The sequence below is a fragment of the Aulonocara sp. 'chitande type north' Nkhata Bay genome, linkage group LG20, assembly GCF_057382095.1.
Source record: "Aulonocara sp. 'chitande type north' Nkhata Bay isolate Kocher_YH1m ecotype deep benthic linkage group LG20, A_spYH_male_GT1.1, whole genome shotgun sequence".
NCBI classification, from domain to species: Eukaryota; Metazoa; Chordata; class Actinopteri; order Cichliformes; family Cichlidae; genus Aulonocara; species Aulonocara sp. 'chitande type north' Nkhata Bay.
This window is the reverse complement of record NC_141363.1, coordinates 15,781,020-15,796,849: the sequence shown is the minus strand read 5'-3', so window position 1 is coordinate 15,796,849 and position 15,830 is coordinate 15,781,020. Positions and strand designations below refer to the sequence as shown.

General features: G+C 38.9%; 1 protein-coding gene across 1 annotated transcript in view; it reads left to right on the top strand.

Moving 5' to 3' along the window:
- Positions 1-14,310, top strand: part of klhdc8b (kelch domain containing 8B) — a 272,810-nt gene extending 258,500 nt beyond the window's left edge. The window contains exon 6 of the mRNA XM_086276790.1: positions 4,091-14,310. Within this exon, the coding sequence (XP_086132916.1) occupies positions 4,091-4,287 (197 nt within the window). The 3' untranslated portion in view covers positions 4,288-14,310. The remainder of the gene's footprint in view (positions 1-4,090) is intronic.
- The last annotated feature ends 1,520 nt before the right edge of the window (positions 14,311-15,830 follow it).

The following is a 15,830-nucleotide window of genomic DNA, read 5'->3' as shown; positions in this document are numbered from 1 at the left end:
GTGCTAGTTTATAACACAGATGCAAGTTTTCTTGAACCCCATCATCACAGGTTAATGAAGCACAGAACAGATAATTATATGCTGATTTAGATTTTTAATCAGTAATTTCTTCATGTCCTGATGCTAAAAGTAGCTTTTAACTATCCCTGTTTGAATATATACCTAAAAATAAGAACTGTGTCAGCTTAGACTTTAAGGCTGCGTTTGGTGTCAGATTAGCCTCCAGAGATTTTTTGCACCAAAGCATTTCTGGTGCCAGAGGTTTGCAGTTGTTCAGAAGTCAGAAGATCTGGAGCCAGGTTACTGGGCCCTTCCTGAACTGCTGTGGGAGGTAGTTCAGAAAAAGGCTCACATGGGCAGTTTTTCTATGGGCAAAACTTCAAATTAACCTTTTCATACCACACTGATAGTGCGGATGACAAAAAGAAAAACACCCCCTTCTAATGAATAGATTTGTTCAGTGGTCTTTTTTTCTGGACATTTGTTAAGCAGAGTACTTCTTCTGAAAGATGTTTTTTCTTACAAATTGGCGTGTTTAATTAGTACCCAGCTATGTCAGTAACAAACCAACACTAATCAGAGCTTCTCTTCTGTTTTGACAGCAGAAAAATGAGCTGATGAAGTCCTTACTCTTGCTGCATTAGATGTCGGCATCTAATTGTATATTATATTATAATTGTATCCCCCAGCAGCCAGCTGTGAGAGTAAATTCTGACCTGCTCTGAACCCTGCCAAGTCACATTGTGGAAGTCTGCAGTAAAACTGTCCACCATTTTACTGTTAACCAGAGAGCTGGCAGGAGGGCATGTGGCATTCTTCCTGTACTCTGGTAAATTATGATTGCAGCATTTTACCCACTGACAATGTAAATTGTAGTGATAAAGAACAGGAGGCAAGAAGGTCAAGGTTGTAAGCTATGCATTAGCTACTAAAATATGGTAAGTGCTGAAAAGAGTGCATGTAATGGCACTGTTTACAGCACAGATCAGACAGTAATACAAGCTCCTCAGCAGGTTTGCTGTGGCTTCTGTTTGACCTGCAGTCCCGAGTGAAAGCAGGAACAACAGGCGGTCAGAAACAGGTGAACAGTAAAGAACTTAGGAAGGCTAACCCTGAAAATCAAATGGAAACTGTGCTGCAGCTGGTGTAGCTCCATGCTTGAGCAGTGAAAGTGATTTTAAAAGAGTACCAGCTATGCAAAGAAATATGCACACAGGCGTGCTTTTCAATTGGTCAGTTGAAAGAGAAGATGTACATGTTGTGATGGTTGATTATAAAGGGTCAGAACATATTATGGCATGGCATTTCTAAACAAGTAAAGGCAGACTTGGATATATTTGCCAATACTTCACCCATTATTTAAAGCCTTCAGTTTTGCAGCCATTAAAAAAGTTATTGTTTTTTTTACTTGAGCCAGAAATTAGACAAGAGACTGGAGCATTAACCCTTGCAACATTAGGCTTGTTTTTTCAGAGGTTTTTGTTGAACCACACTTAAATTAGCAAATACACTCACATAGCATGGTCTGTTCACTGCAAAGCACACCCAAACTGTGATTAACCGCATACAGATCACCCATGATCATGATAGCATGGAGCATTAAATGAAAAATGTATGGACCAATCCTGTTTGTAAGATTGTTACATAACTATTTCTTTAATGAAAAGTGTATTCTCCCTTTCCCATCTTGTTGACTAAAAACTTGGTCGCTGTAGCTGATGTTCTGCATGTCAAATAAATGTCAAGGTGCAATTCATTATGGTCAGCTGAGTGGAGTAAAAAAGCTCCAAAAGAACTTGAATGAGCTGGAAACACCACAAGGTCGTTACAGAAGCCCTGTAGAGTCCAGGCCCCAGTGGGTTAGAACACCAATTTAATCATGGTGGCAAATTTGCTTTTAATTCAAAGATGGGGATGGTGCAAACTTTCAGTAATGCTTCATGGCATTACTTTGCTAATGTGGTGTCATGGTGGCTACATCACATATCTTACTATAACAATCATAGCGCATTTATGTCTGTATGTATCCTTTTTTCTCCTTAACTGGTGGGTCAATCTCAATGAAACTTTGCAAGAACACGTACAAGAAGACAGTGTTAATTTCATCATGTCCCTGCAAATGTTCTCTGTTTATGTTTGTTTCAGGTGTCATGTTCAACAGATGTGACTCGTATGTACACAAAAATTTGAATTCACAAAGCAATTTTATTCAACCCTTCACTGTTTTTTGTACTGCAGACCTTTTTGAGGGGTAATGGGATCATTATAAACGGATATGATTTATAATGTAGTTTATCAGAGCTCAGTGCAAAACCACAGTTCACTTCTGTTGTAATGAGATTCAATCTGTTGGGCTCTCTCTCATGGTTTGGTCTCTCCCTTCAACGTGGGATTTTTTTCAAGTCTCAGCATAATAAGCATAGGATGGATGTATTTTTCAGTACTGAATTACAATCACGACTTCTCTTGTTGCTCTCTGTGTTCATTAATTTGATTTATATTGTTATGAAAAATAAAGAAAAACCCAGCTGTCTTGTCCTTGGGGTGTCTCCTCTTCTAGTTTTCAGTAACCATTCTTCAGTTATACTCAGAGTTTTCGCCATCAGTGAAAACTCAATAGATCTTTGATTGCATAGCTCCAGCTAAGTGGAACTAACCCCAAAGGCAATAAAATAAGAATACTTCAAAGGCATATGGTAAACAATAGTGAAACGTCATGACTGTAAAAATTATATTAAAAAGTTTACTCTGATGTCACTATATGGGATGTCATTTTATTTCAAACTCTACTACTGTACACGCAGCAGCTTAAGTGTTGTGTTTACATAAAGCTAAACAAAAGGGAAGGGAGAGCAGGAAAAAAACAGACGAGCAATTTTAAGAAGTGGCAAAGAACAAGAAAACAGGAGAGGTGAACAATGCACTGAAGCTGACGGTTGGAGGGGTGACAGGTACAGAAGAAAGGAAGAGAATCTGAGACGAGAGGCTTCGCAGCGGAAAAAAGAAAAGCCAAAATGAGAACAGGAGAGCTGAGAACAGGAGGTTTAATGGACTCGATGGAGAAAGAATAGAGTATAATGAACAGAGCAGGTGGAGGAGGACTCGCAAGCAGGGTTAAGAGCCGTAAAGTTGAAGAAAGACTGTTTCTAAGCGTTTGATAAGAATTAGAAATGAGGCATGAGAATAAGAAAAATGAGGCCGGGAAGAATTAAAAAAGGAACTAGTAATGTAAAATGGAAAAGGTGTTAAAGGAGATAACAGGGAAGAATAATGGCAGTCATGATGAGGAGTGAAGGTCAAAGGGAGGAGGAGGAGCGCTGACATGACGTCTGCGGGTTGAGAATCAAACAAATGAAGCCTTTGAGCTCCAAAGCAACAAGGAATATGTTTCTGTGCATGTGTGTGTGTGTGTGTGTGTGTGTGTGTGTGTGTGTGTGTGTGTGTGTGTGTGTGTGAGCTGTGATGAGTGTGTCTTCTACAGATGATGAAGGAACCACGGCCTGAGCGAGGCTACGGGCTTTGAAAAGACCGACTCGGCATTATCACTTAGTTCTTTTAACAAAATGAAGATGATAGTTCACTCACACACACATACACAACACCAGAATGTATTATTTCCGAACTTGCTGTGATGCTGGTCACCATAGAAACAGAAAAAAACAGTGCATCCTGATGTATAAGAGGAGGAGAGTGGGGGAAAGAGAAAAAGCAGTAGATCACAGTGCGCCTCAGAAAGAGGAATCAGCATCCAGGTTGAGACCTAGCATGTCTTAGGTGACATAAAAGTTTCATTCTTAAATAAACCCTCTGGCTTGGTTTTTTTTATATATATAGTTTTGTTGCACCCCTCTCAGAGTCAAACCCTGGAGCTCCTAAAACCTGCATTTGCATCGAAATTAACATGTCAGCTTTTGACATTAAGTATCCAGGTTTAAATACCTCCTTATGTTCTATATATGTCTTTTATTTGAAGAAATATTGTCTGGACTGTTCAGGCAGTGGATGTTAATATACAGCCTCTGAATGGTCCTACTTCCCCACATGAAGCATCACTGTCATCATTCTAATATGTCTGTTTTTCATTTTGCAGGCAATGAACCCTCGCCGCTGGGCTCGGTGGAGAGCTATAACCCAGTGAAGCGGCGCTGGGAGTACGTGGCGCCCATGCCCACCGCGCGTTGCTCCTCTGCTCTTCTGCAGGCGACCAACATGCTGTTTGTAATTGGTGGAGTTTCACAGGGACCCAGTAATGCTGTGGAGGCCCTGTGCATGCAGGAAGCAGTGTGACACAAAGACACACATGAACACACGAGCAAGAATATGTGCAAACTGGCACTGATATTTTTCTTCATGTGCGTGAACAGAGACACAAACACATGAAATGGATCCACAGATCCTGCTTGTACTCTTCTACCTTTATGTCCGGCTGATGGATTCGTCTAGTGCACCGGGCTGTGGGAAACTCTTTTTCACATTCGACAAACATTTTCTGACAGGAGCTGCGGAGACAGGTTGTGACATCTCTGGATGAATACAAGATTAAGGACATACAAGTGGACTGCTGTGACTGGCAAGGACAGAAAACTAACAATTCTTTTTTTTTTTTACTCTGGGGAAATCAAAGGAAAAAGAAAATGAGCAAAAAAACAGACACCGTGTCTGAAGAAATAACACGCCTTTGAACTGTTGAGCATTTTTCTGAATAAAAGCAGGGTACTTTTCTGGATAATAAAGGAACATAGGGCCATATCTGAATCTCTTTGTTGCTCTCCCCTACTGCTGCAACAGCAAGCTCAGACACTTTTCTATGACCTTAGAAACAACACTATATTGAGTTTTAGACAGTTGAGGTTCTGAGAATACAAATGACTGTTTTGGCTTCTCACTTTTTTGGTTTGGTTTGTTTTGTTCTGTGTATATGCGTGTAAAGCAACCACGACCTGGTGTCACACACCAAGAGCAACTCATGCAGCTGCAAGCCCATCTATTTTCTACAATCAGTCAACCACTGATGGATGTTGAGTCAGACACTGTGTTTCCTTCATTTCAGTTGAAAAACTGGCTGCGATTGAGCTTATCACCTCAATATGCTTCACATCTGTCCACCAGTGCATCACAGCAATCACTTCCAGAGCTACTTTACATTGTACCACGCAGATGTAGTTGATGGCAGAATAAATGTAGGGCTTTTCAAATGTGCTGCACAGAAGCATCCAGATAACCCTAATTTTTTATTTTTACTTCATATCAGTCAGATTGCAGATACACTGGGAAGAGGATTTTACAATCATGATTCTAGCAGTTTTATCACTCTCTAGGTATAAACATGTGAGGACATTTATGTATTTAGTTAAAACCATACAGTATTTAAGAATGAGTATTGTTGGACAGTTTCATGGTTTTCTATGGAAAGAAAAGTGATTTGAAATATGTTTGGGCGTGACAGAGCTAACATCATCATAGTTTTTTCTTCGCCACATGAACATAGATGTCAGTGTTGTCTATTTAAAGGTGTTTCTGGCAAAAAAAAAAAAAAAATCTGTCTTGTGAATATAAAATATTCATGTCTGTGTAGCTAAAAGGAAAGGAGACTGAAAAGTTTGTGGCTTGCAGAGGAAACAAAACTGAAAAAGTTCACAGAAAGTTTCTGCAGTACCGTCTTTTTTCTGCCCTTAGTCTGCATTTTCAGTAGGATCCAAACAATATTTTTGGGGGGGGGGTTTGCTTAAAAAACATAAAATATGCTACTTCTCGCATTATCGATTACATAAAATATAATTAGTGTATTTAGTTATCAGTGTTGGGCAAAATAGTTAGAAAGCTGTACAAATATAATGTGTAAATGTGTTTTTACCACTGGCTAATATTAGCTAGCCTACAATCTGTTAGCTAACTTGCAATCTGGCTTTATAGCCAGCAAGGATGATATGTTTGCTTATATGCTGATCTTGGTTGGCCTTCCACTGAAGGCTTTCCTTTAGTGTGTTCTGGCATAGGTCTGCTAGCAAGCTAGCAAGCTAGATATTTTGCGCAAAAAAAGGCAAATTAAAAAGAAGCCTAAAAGTGCCTGAAGCTGCAGCTCCTCTGATGGCCAAAGGTGTTTTAATCCCTATAGAGTCCTATGTTAAAATGCCAGACAGCAGAAATAAACATAGTTACAGCCTTGTACAAAAAAAAAGATATTTTGAACACATAGCTTAATGACAGCTTTACTGTTGGCCAATTTTAAACTCACCAGTCTGAGTTAGATTAAGGCTTCATTATTAAGGGAGAGGCTCTCTGATTGACATCCTTTTGTTGAGCATTAGGGTGTACTAAAGGTAACTCTGTTTTTTCATTAAGTATTTGGTTTTAAAATTGTTTTTTCACAAACCAAAATCATCACTGTATTTAACGTCATTTTGAATTACAAATTATTTACTAATGCAGCAGGCTAACCAAGCTAACCAAGCTAGCAGAGGTTTGTTAGCTGATACTTTCCAACTCCACTCAAAAAACAAAGCACACAAGAAAAACAAAAACACCCTCCATTATTTTAGCTTTTACCAAAATGGCTAAGATTAGGCTTAACACATAGTTCACAAATAGATAATTTCAAAATGGTAACACCCGTCTCTTATATGCTTTCTGTTTTAAAAGAAAGGACATTAATGGCTGACCACTATGCTCTAGGACTGGTAGTTTCCAATTATTCTTGGTCTCACTGGAATCTACTGTAAGTGCCGTGATTTCAACATCTGTAGCTGCTACAAACGTTTCCAAGCCACCACCAATGCAGTAACCTCATCAAGTCACACTGAAAAAGACAGATTTTAGATTGTTTGGGCAAAGGTGAGGCTTTGCGTTAAAGAGTTAATGGAGAAAGCTGCAGTACACAATGTTTTGTGACAGATGCGCTGACCTGCGGAGAGGAGAGAGTTTGAGCAAGAAAGCAAAGGAAATCACTGTGCAGCATGTAGTCTCTGCTGGTCTTTATGTATTCTGCTGAACCATGTTCTCTCATAATGGTGGCATTTCTGAATATGCAAACACAGATCCAGTCAGCAGCTTTTACTGTATTCATTTACTGTAACACAGCACTCTTTTAAGGCCTAGCAGGTTTGGTACTGAGAATTTTTAACCTCGGGTCTAATTTATAAACTTTTCTATTATAGCCATAGTAGGCAGGAACAGTAGTGAAGACACTAGAAATAATGGCACTAGCTAACATTAGTAGAGACACTAATACACAAAAATACTTTATATAACCCACCAACTATAATGACATGGTTTAACATTTAAAGATGATATTGATCACTTACATCCAGACCATTTGAAATGAGTGAAATATTGACTTAATCCGCAGAAAAACTTGGAGACACACAGGAGTAGAGGAAGAAAGAGCTGTCTCTGGCCCCCACAATAAGCTTTTATTCATACTAAGACACATGCAAACACACACACATACGTCTCCTTCATTGTCTTTCCACCTGCTTCATATGTTTTCTGGCCCACACCCTGGTGCACCGTGCTAACAGACACACATGTATCGCTGTGAGAGAGCACTGCAGGCACAGGGGCTCAGATGAGATGCCAGCTGACAGTCAGTTATTTTAGGCGCTGCACTGTGTGCACCTAATTGAGTACGTTAGGTACAAGTCAGAAGCTCATATATGCATGTGTGCACACACACTGAAAACACACCACACACACACCTGCTTGTACACAGAGCCAAGCAAGCGTGAATGCATGCATAGTCCGTCTGGATACATTTGTTTGGACGTTTGGACATTCTTTCTCAACACCTCGGTTGTTTCAGGACTCTGTCCGTATGGATGCCTGGCCATATCGTGGATGTCTTTGGAACAATGACTTTGTAGAATAGAAGAATTTGTAGAATTGGTAAAATGTGTATATTTACATGCATGTAATCTGCCCACATAGTATATGGTTGGCTTAAATTTAGGTCATAATTTGTCAAATTGGCCGGCTCGCTTGTTTGTTAGTTTTTTTTTTTAAATATCTCCAGCTGTTAGTTTCTTTTTACACTTCTTCTTTGTCTTTTTTCACTACACACCCATGCTCATGGCTGCAGTAGGAGAAGTAACAATTAGCTGTCTTGACAGTTTACACAATAATCATAACAAGGCTCAGGGAACATATGTGTACGTATTGTAATACTACAGTATGCCACTGAGAGGAACTGACAGTGAGACTGGCCCTGTGATGGTTAATGGACATAAGCAGAGTTGATTTGGTTCGTACTTTAGCTTGGGGGCGGCTGACACACAGCAACATTTGGAGGCGTTTTTCTGGCAACCTGCACGAGCTCTTGAGGAGCTACCAGTGCTTTTTATGTGAAAACAGCTGTTTGCTGCATGTGGTAAGAAGGTGGAAAACAGCAGAAAGACAATCTGCTGAAAGAACCCCCTATTTAAAAAACTAAAGCTAATTTATTGTACTTACATACCGTAATTTAACAAACATTTGTTTAACAAATCATATCTCTTCACAGTCTGTACAGCATTTGTCACCATGTGTCCTTAAACCCCTAATTCAGATAGGGAAAAAGCCTCAGGAAGAAGACCACAGGAGGGGCTTGTGTTCCACCACAGGCAGATGTGAACCTGAAAATCTTAAAGTAAGGACAATCAGAACCCAGGATGGGTTTGCCTCTACAAGTGAAAGCTCACATTTCATAGCTATTTAGTTGCTAATAACAAATATATATCTTACAGTAGTTCTTTTTTCATTTTTTAAACGTACATTTTTTACCAGTGGCAACTGAGCAACATTAGCATGCATTTGATGGGGTTTTTTTCAATAGTTACAAATTTCACCCTCCTTTTGTGTCTGATTTGGTCTCCACACATCCAAAGCTAAAACTTGTTTCATAAAAACAAGTGTCAGGCAGAGATTAAAGGGGCTAAGGGTTTTTAGTCAGCTTGGTGTCCTACAATCATGTTCATGTGTATCTGCTTGTGGGAATGCTTGTTGTTATGCCTGTGTAGGTGCATGTGAGCTTTTTTTTGAGACCATGACACATTCACCATCTATTATTGCTTTCTGGAGGTTGTACAATGCAAGCTTTCTGTCGCTGCAGCTATTGGATCCAGTTTACCTGCCACACTGCAGTCTCCTGAGATATTCTGGGACTTTTCTAGAGCTAGCTCTCTCTTTTGGCCTGCGGTCTCTACTGGCATTTTAATAATAACAATAAAAAAAATCTTCATCTCTCTGACCTTAACATGGTATGATGGATTTCCTGAGAAGACGTCTCGTAAGTCTAGAATTTGTCCTTCGGCGTGAAAGTCTGTCTCTCTGGCTCTTGATGTGATGTATGTGCTAGGCTGTGTACTCACTGCAGTAAGATCCATCTGCAGCGTCTGACAGCAGGTTGAGAAACAGAGCAAAAGATCAGGATGCTTCAGTACAGGTAGCAGCTAATTACGTGCTGTTTTGTTTTAGAAGACCATGAGCAAGTGATGCACAAGCATATGTAAATGTCTATGTAAATGTGTTCTAGCAATACAGGTTGAAAGTCAAAATGTATTGTGATCCTGCTTCTCACGACAGCAGCATTAATATGGTTTTAACTGATAAGAGTGTCTACACGAAATGGCTCAAAAATCTTCAGAACCTGAGGCGTGAAGCAATTTTGCAACCAAGTGCCCGACCATATGACAATAATCATCCTACACTACAGAGCGCTGCTGACAGGGAACTAATGCAAAACATTTTCAAGCAACAAATGAGACTCCCAGGGCCCCTCCCCCAACAAATTAAAAATAAAAAGTTGCCTTGTGTGTCCTTACCTCTTAAAACTGCAGATACAGTATGTACCATCTTCTCCACGACACATTCAGGGCCATGTTTTGGTAAAGGCAGCCTTGTGCCTTGCTTCACAAAAATAAGGCCAGCAGACTCAAGTTGGGACAAAACGACAGGGGTGCATTTTTAGCACAGTGCAAAGACGAGGGGTGGGAAATGCTTAAGTTAGAGTGTTTCAGTTTGAATCCAATCAGAACTGTGTCGTTTTTTCAGCAATGAAAAGCTTCTCCTTTTTTTCTCTTTTCTTTTTTGTTGTGCGGGCAGCTTCAGCACGGATTCCCGGTTGCCCGGGCAACAGGGAACAGTGTCAACACCCGCCGGTAGCATAAATGTGTTCGCTTTTACATTAGCATAGCATAGCCATGAGTTATTTTTATTCTTTGTGTCTTTGGAGCTGAACAAAAAAACCCAAAATAAAACCCCAAAAAAGCAAAAATAAAAGAAAGAAAGAAAAAACAAACATGTCTTTGATTAAGTGATCAAGATTAAATATGAGTATTTTTTTGTTGTTAATTGTTCCTATTTGTTCATTATTTTGGCTTCCAGTTGTTTGTCTTGTGGATTGAGGTCGTGAGGTGACAGATGTGTTGTAGTGTTGTCCAGATCTGAGCTGGGTTCCCCAAAGTGTTTGTCACTGGTTTGGTGTTCTTGCAAAGCTTTGCTTGGGCTGAAAATATATTTTAATAGACATACACAGACTAAAAAATATATATCTTTATTTTTTACCATGTGGGTCAGATGAGATGTGTAGAAGCACACTTTGTATATTTCTGACAAGGATACTATGTTTGTTGGAATATAAAAGCCTACAAAGGTTATGAGTGCTATTTTATGAGTACTTCAATTTCTTGAGTGGGTTTCAGCGAAATGTAGAAAACATTCTGTGACTGAAACAAGATGCTTCTACTGTCACCATCTCGGAGACCACTGGCCTTTCTGTGCATTTGTCATTTTCACTGCTCGGCATCAAAGTATAAACTAGTTTGTACAGACATTTTGGGAAACACAAACCCAGAATCCACTCTCCTGTTCTGATCTCTCTCTCTCTTTCCCTGTACTGTGCTGTTTCCCTACAGTGATTGACAAAACCTGGTAAACTGCTTTGTGGTCTCAGTATTGCCATGTGCTCTGTATTTGCAAATGTGATTTGGGAGGCCTACTAAAAGTTACCGAATGTACTGAATGTGATAAGACAGAAGACGAGACGTGGGGATGGAAGCTTTCTACACTCTCCCAGGCATAAGTGGGAATGTGCAACAGTTAAATAGAACCTTGTTTATGCTATACTGCTTTACACTTACAATGACAGTGTAAACATGTAGTCATAGAATCACACCATACATAAAAACTATGCACTTACATGGCTTCACCCTCAAGTGACACTAACACTAGCAAGAGTCAGATATGAGTCCAATTCAGCAACAATTAAATTCAATGTCACAACTGTAAAAATACAAATATAATAGAGAGATTTTACATCATAATATACAGTACTGTTTTATTAATTCAGGTTCACTGACCGAGTTATAACATATTGATGTTATTTGATCCAAATCCAGCCATAACATTCAGCGCAATCATTTAGGACTGCTGATAAGTAGTGTTTACCCTATGGCACCACATATTCACCCTTAAACACACTTCTTTATATGGTTGCTTGTTTCTTACATCCTCGGCTGCAGCTCTTCAGCCACACATACATGACAACAACAAGAAAACTTGTTGGGTCCCGGCAAGTTTAATAGGGGATGCGTGATGAGCTTCTCGAGCTCAGGTGTGTCTGCCTCCCCCGCAGCCGCGTCATGAACCATGCCCCGCCACACCCTATTTTACACATTAAATTCTTTGTCTCATTATGCAAGTGCATGAAAAACGCTTTGAAGTTAACAGTAAAAATGATATATTGGAAACCAGCAAGTCATTTAAATGGTTGCCATTAAAAAAATTAAGGGAACACTGGGATCTCACATCAGATGATGACGAGATGATGAAAAATGCTTTGTCTCATATTTGAGTAACTATTTTGTAAATATTTTGTCAATAATTATAATTATGTATGTGTGTGTGTGCATGTGTGTCTGAGAATGACATATTCATAAAATTAATACTCTTTACAGATGTACTTGGCGTTGATAACAAACACGCTGTAGACATAAGGTTATAATTTATCAATAATGGTCTGAGGAAACCAAAATCAACCCCTTGAGAGCTCCCAAAAATTTAAATTTTTAAAATTGTTGTGTTAAGAGTGTTCCCTTAATTTTTTTGAGAATTGTTTATAAAAATAAGGCCTCGCTTAGTGCTGTCCTAGTGGCAGCCTGTTGTAGCATGATATATATATACATATACATATATATATACATATACATAAAATGAAAACACATTTAGCACATTTTAGAAAGGATTTAACTTAACCCGCAGATTTGAGTCAAGCCAAGTGACCTAACTGCCAGAAATTAAATTTTAGATCAATTCCTAATGTCAAACTTGAAATCATGCCCTGGTGTCTTGCTCAATTTCAACCAAAATTTAACATTTACTAGAAAACAGATCACTTCATTTTCATTACCTAGTGGGGACAATCTGTAACTGGTTTTATAATTGTAAATTATAATGAATTAAATAACATTTTATTTAAAATTGGCTGTTGCTAATAGTTTAACAGTTCAGAGAACTGTTCATTAATTAGTTAATATTTAAATGAGACGCTAGAGCTCGAGTTGGCTAACTTAGCTCAACATAAAGACTGGAGGTCAGGGATAATGACTAGCTTGGGCCTTTCCGATTATTGGTGGCTGCAAAGGAAAGCTTATTTAATTTGACTTTTTAACAAATAGTAATTCATTTACTGTAAATAATTTCTATCCATAATATTTCTGCCCTTTGCCAAGTAATAGTTTAAGGTCACCTCTAACTGTATTTGAACCTTACTGTTCTGGTACGAGTCAAACAAAAGAGTCTCAGAATGTTAAACTAAAGACAGACACTCTTTGTTTCTACTCTTTATGCTAATCTCAGCTCTCTGGCTTTAGTGCCACTGTACACAAAGTGGTATTGATACTCATATCAAACATACATTTTATTGATTTGCTCACTCTGACTGGACTCATACCTCTGACTGGGTTAGCCTATTAGATACATTAGAAACAACCATAGCTAGTCACTTGAGGGTTAAGTGTCACACAAGAGGCAGCATGTTGTATTGTGATAAAGCTAATGCTAGGTGCTTATTCTGCACCACACATGTACAAAGTTATTAAGAAATTATTTCTTCTACTTGATAATCCCTCTAACATCAAACAAGATTAGGCTACTGCCTGTTTACAGGAGGAGGAGTGTTTCCTTTTCATTCACCACTCACACAGAAAGATAGAGGGCATACGCCGGCATTACTTTTCTTGTTATAATTCTGGTTATAATGATGAAGTAATCTTGGTGGTATTCATTGTTGTGGTTGTTGTTGTCACTGTAATAGGTCAATGTAACATTGCAATGTGTTTTAAAGTAATGGTTGGGATAAAAAACACAGTGAATGAGATTGTATTAAAGAGCTGAGAGAAGTACGAGGCTAAATTAGCTGATAGGATCGTGGATGTACAAAGGGAAAGGCTGCCTCCCCTCACCAAAGCCTGCCAGACACATTCTTACACCACCAGATAAAATCAGTGGGTTTTAAAAATGATAACAAGGATTAACAATGGGTTAGAGCACAATCCATCCATCCTATTAACAGCTGCATGACTTTGGCTAATAACTCAATAATGACAGATTACATACAATAAGCTTTCCTATCTTTCTGAGAGGAACAATAATACAACCAGAGTTACTTTGACTTTTATTCTTCCATTCCGAATTCCTAATTCATGCTTTGATGATGAAGCCTAAAAAGAATAATTAAAAAGTTGGAGCCATTCAGTGATATGAACAGATATGGTTTTGGCTCTTGTATCACAAATGTTGTTACACATTCATTGGTCAATGACTTGTTAATCACAAGTCAAGCCAAGCCATTGAGCCCTGTTTATCTTCTTTTCTCACTCAAATTTACAGAAAACACTTAATTATGAATTTAGGATGACTTGAAACTGGCGACCAAAGCTGCTGCCTCCTGCTGGCCATTGGGGAAAAATGCAGGTTTAAGGCATTTCTATACTGGCTTCAGTTTTCAGACCTTCTTTTATATATAGTTTACCAGTATTTACATGTTGAATTACACCAACCGATAACAGTTTGCACCACACGCCTGTTCTGCATGCACTATGGGTGTATCTTTGTTCAATCTAAATGATCATTTTGCTGCTATATCTTTAACATTTAGCATTATTTGGGTGTCTTGATTTGACGTGCTGTACATGTAGCTGTAGCCAAAGTAAATGTGACTGGCAGGCTTTGGTTTTCAGACCGAGTAGTTGCTGTGAATCCAGTGCAGTAGTTCAGTGCCTATACTAAATGTGAGGTAGTGCCTCGACTATGAATCCTGTTCTATAATAAACATTTTTGACTTGCTGTCTGATTCCATACATCCTGTGTACCTTTTTTCCCCATCCTCCACCTCCCTGTCGGACTCCAGCTCTAAGATAATGGTGTTCATCTATCTCCATGTGCCTGTTTCACTGGCTGTCTCTTAAGAGGCACATTGGGAGCTGTCGTCAGAAAAAATGTCACCTTATTCATAATAGATGAAGCTGACTTCAAAGCCCACTTCATATGCAGCTTGTTCATGAAGCGCTTCAGAGTGTGTGGAATACAAAAAAATGACTTTTCTCACAGTGATACTAGATGTCTGATTTCAAGGTCAGGTGCTTCGCCACATCAACCTCATTCCTTCAAACTATCGTCACATTGAGTCCTCGTCACAGTAAATACAAGGTGGAGTCCCCAGGAAATAGCTATGAAGTTATAATTGAGATGATACTTTCACCGTATGTTTTATATCTTTAGTTGACTACGAAGCATTTCAGCATGTTACGTAGCAAGTAATTGGCTGCATCGTGACACCATCACTTTATCATACTAATTGAAGTTTGAGGTTGTATAAATCCTTGTGCATATATGGGGGTTTTGAAGTGAAACATTTTGGAGTGAAAACATGCTTAGAAGCATTAATGGCTGTTTGCTGCAAATAGTGCGGTTTACAGTGATAACAGTTCCGAATTACCACTCACAACTTTTGAAACTGCAGGTCCTTGAATTTATACCAATGTGATTTGAAAGCTGCTTTTCATATCTGACTTTTTTTTCCTTTTCCTTTTTTTTTACCAGCTGAAATGACTGAATTGGCTTTTGCTATTAACCCTCTCGAGGCAGGCGTTGCCGATTTGCAACAGTTAAAAACTAACAACCTGATTACCCCACATACATATTTTATGTGTTTTTTTTACTTAGAAGTACCACTGCAGGACTTGGTTGTGCATTAGCAACTAAAACTGAATTTGAGCCTGAGAGAGTTAAAAAGAAATCCTGTACTTGAAAACAAAACAGGCATTAATTTGCTTTGTTGGTAGCTGTGACTCAGATAGAAGAGTGGGTAGACCACAATTAGAAGGTTGTCGCATTGATCCCCGAGTCCTCCTGTCCAGGTATCTTTGGGCAAGATACCTGATAGTTGCCCCCGATACTTCCAACAGAGTGCGGCAGTTAGAAAGGCACAGATAAAGGTGCTGTACTGGTGAGTGATATTTCTGGGAGAAAGTGCTCTGAGTGCTCAGGTGAGTCAAAAGATGCTATATCAAACACAACAACAAGTCAGGTACCAATTTTTTTTACTTCATGATCACTCAGGAAAGAAACAAAGTTTGTTTTAAAATTTTTCAACATATTCATTCAGTGGTAATCTTTATTTTTTTTGAGTTTCTTTTTTAGTGACATGATCTTCGGTTTTGATGCTGAGGAGGTTAGACATTAAATTTCAGATAATCTGCACACTGAGGATCAAACATCACCTTTCTTCTGTAGCCAGCTGGGTATTTTTTCACAAGTTAAAGCTACAGTGAATTGGCAGAGCTACACTGTAACAAGTT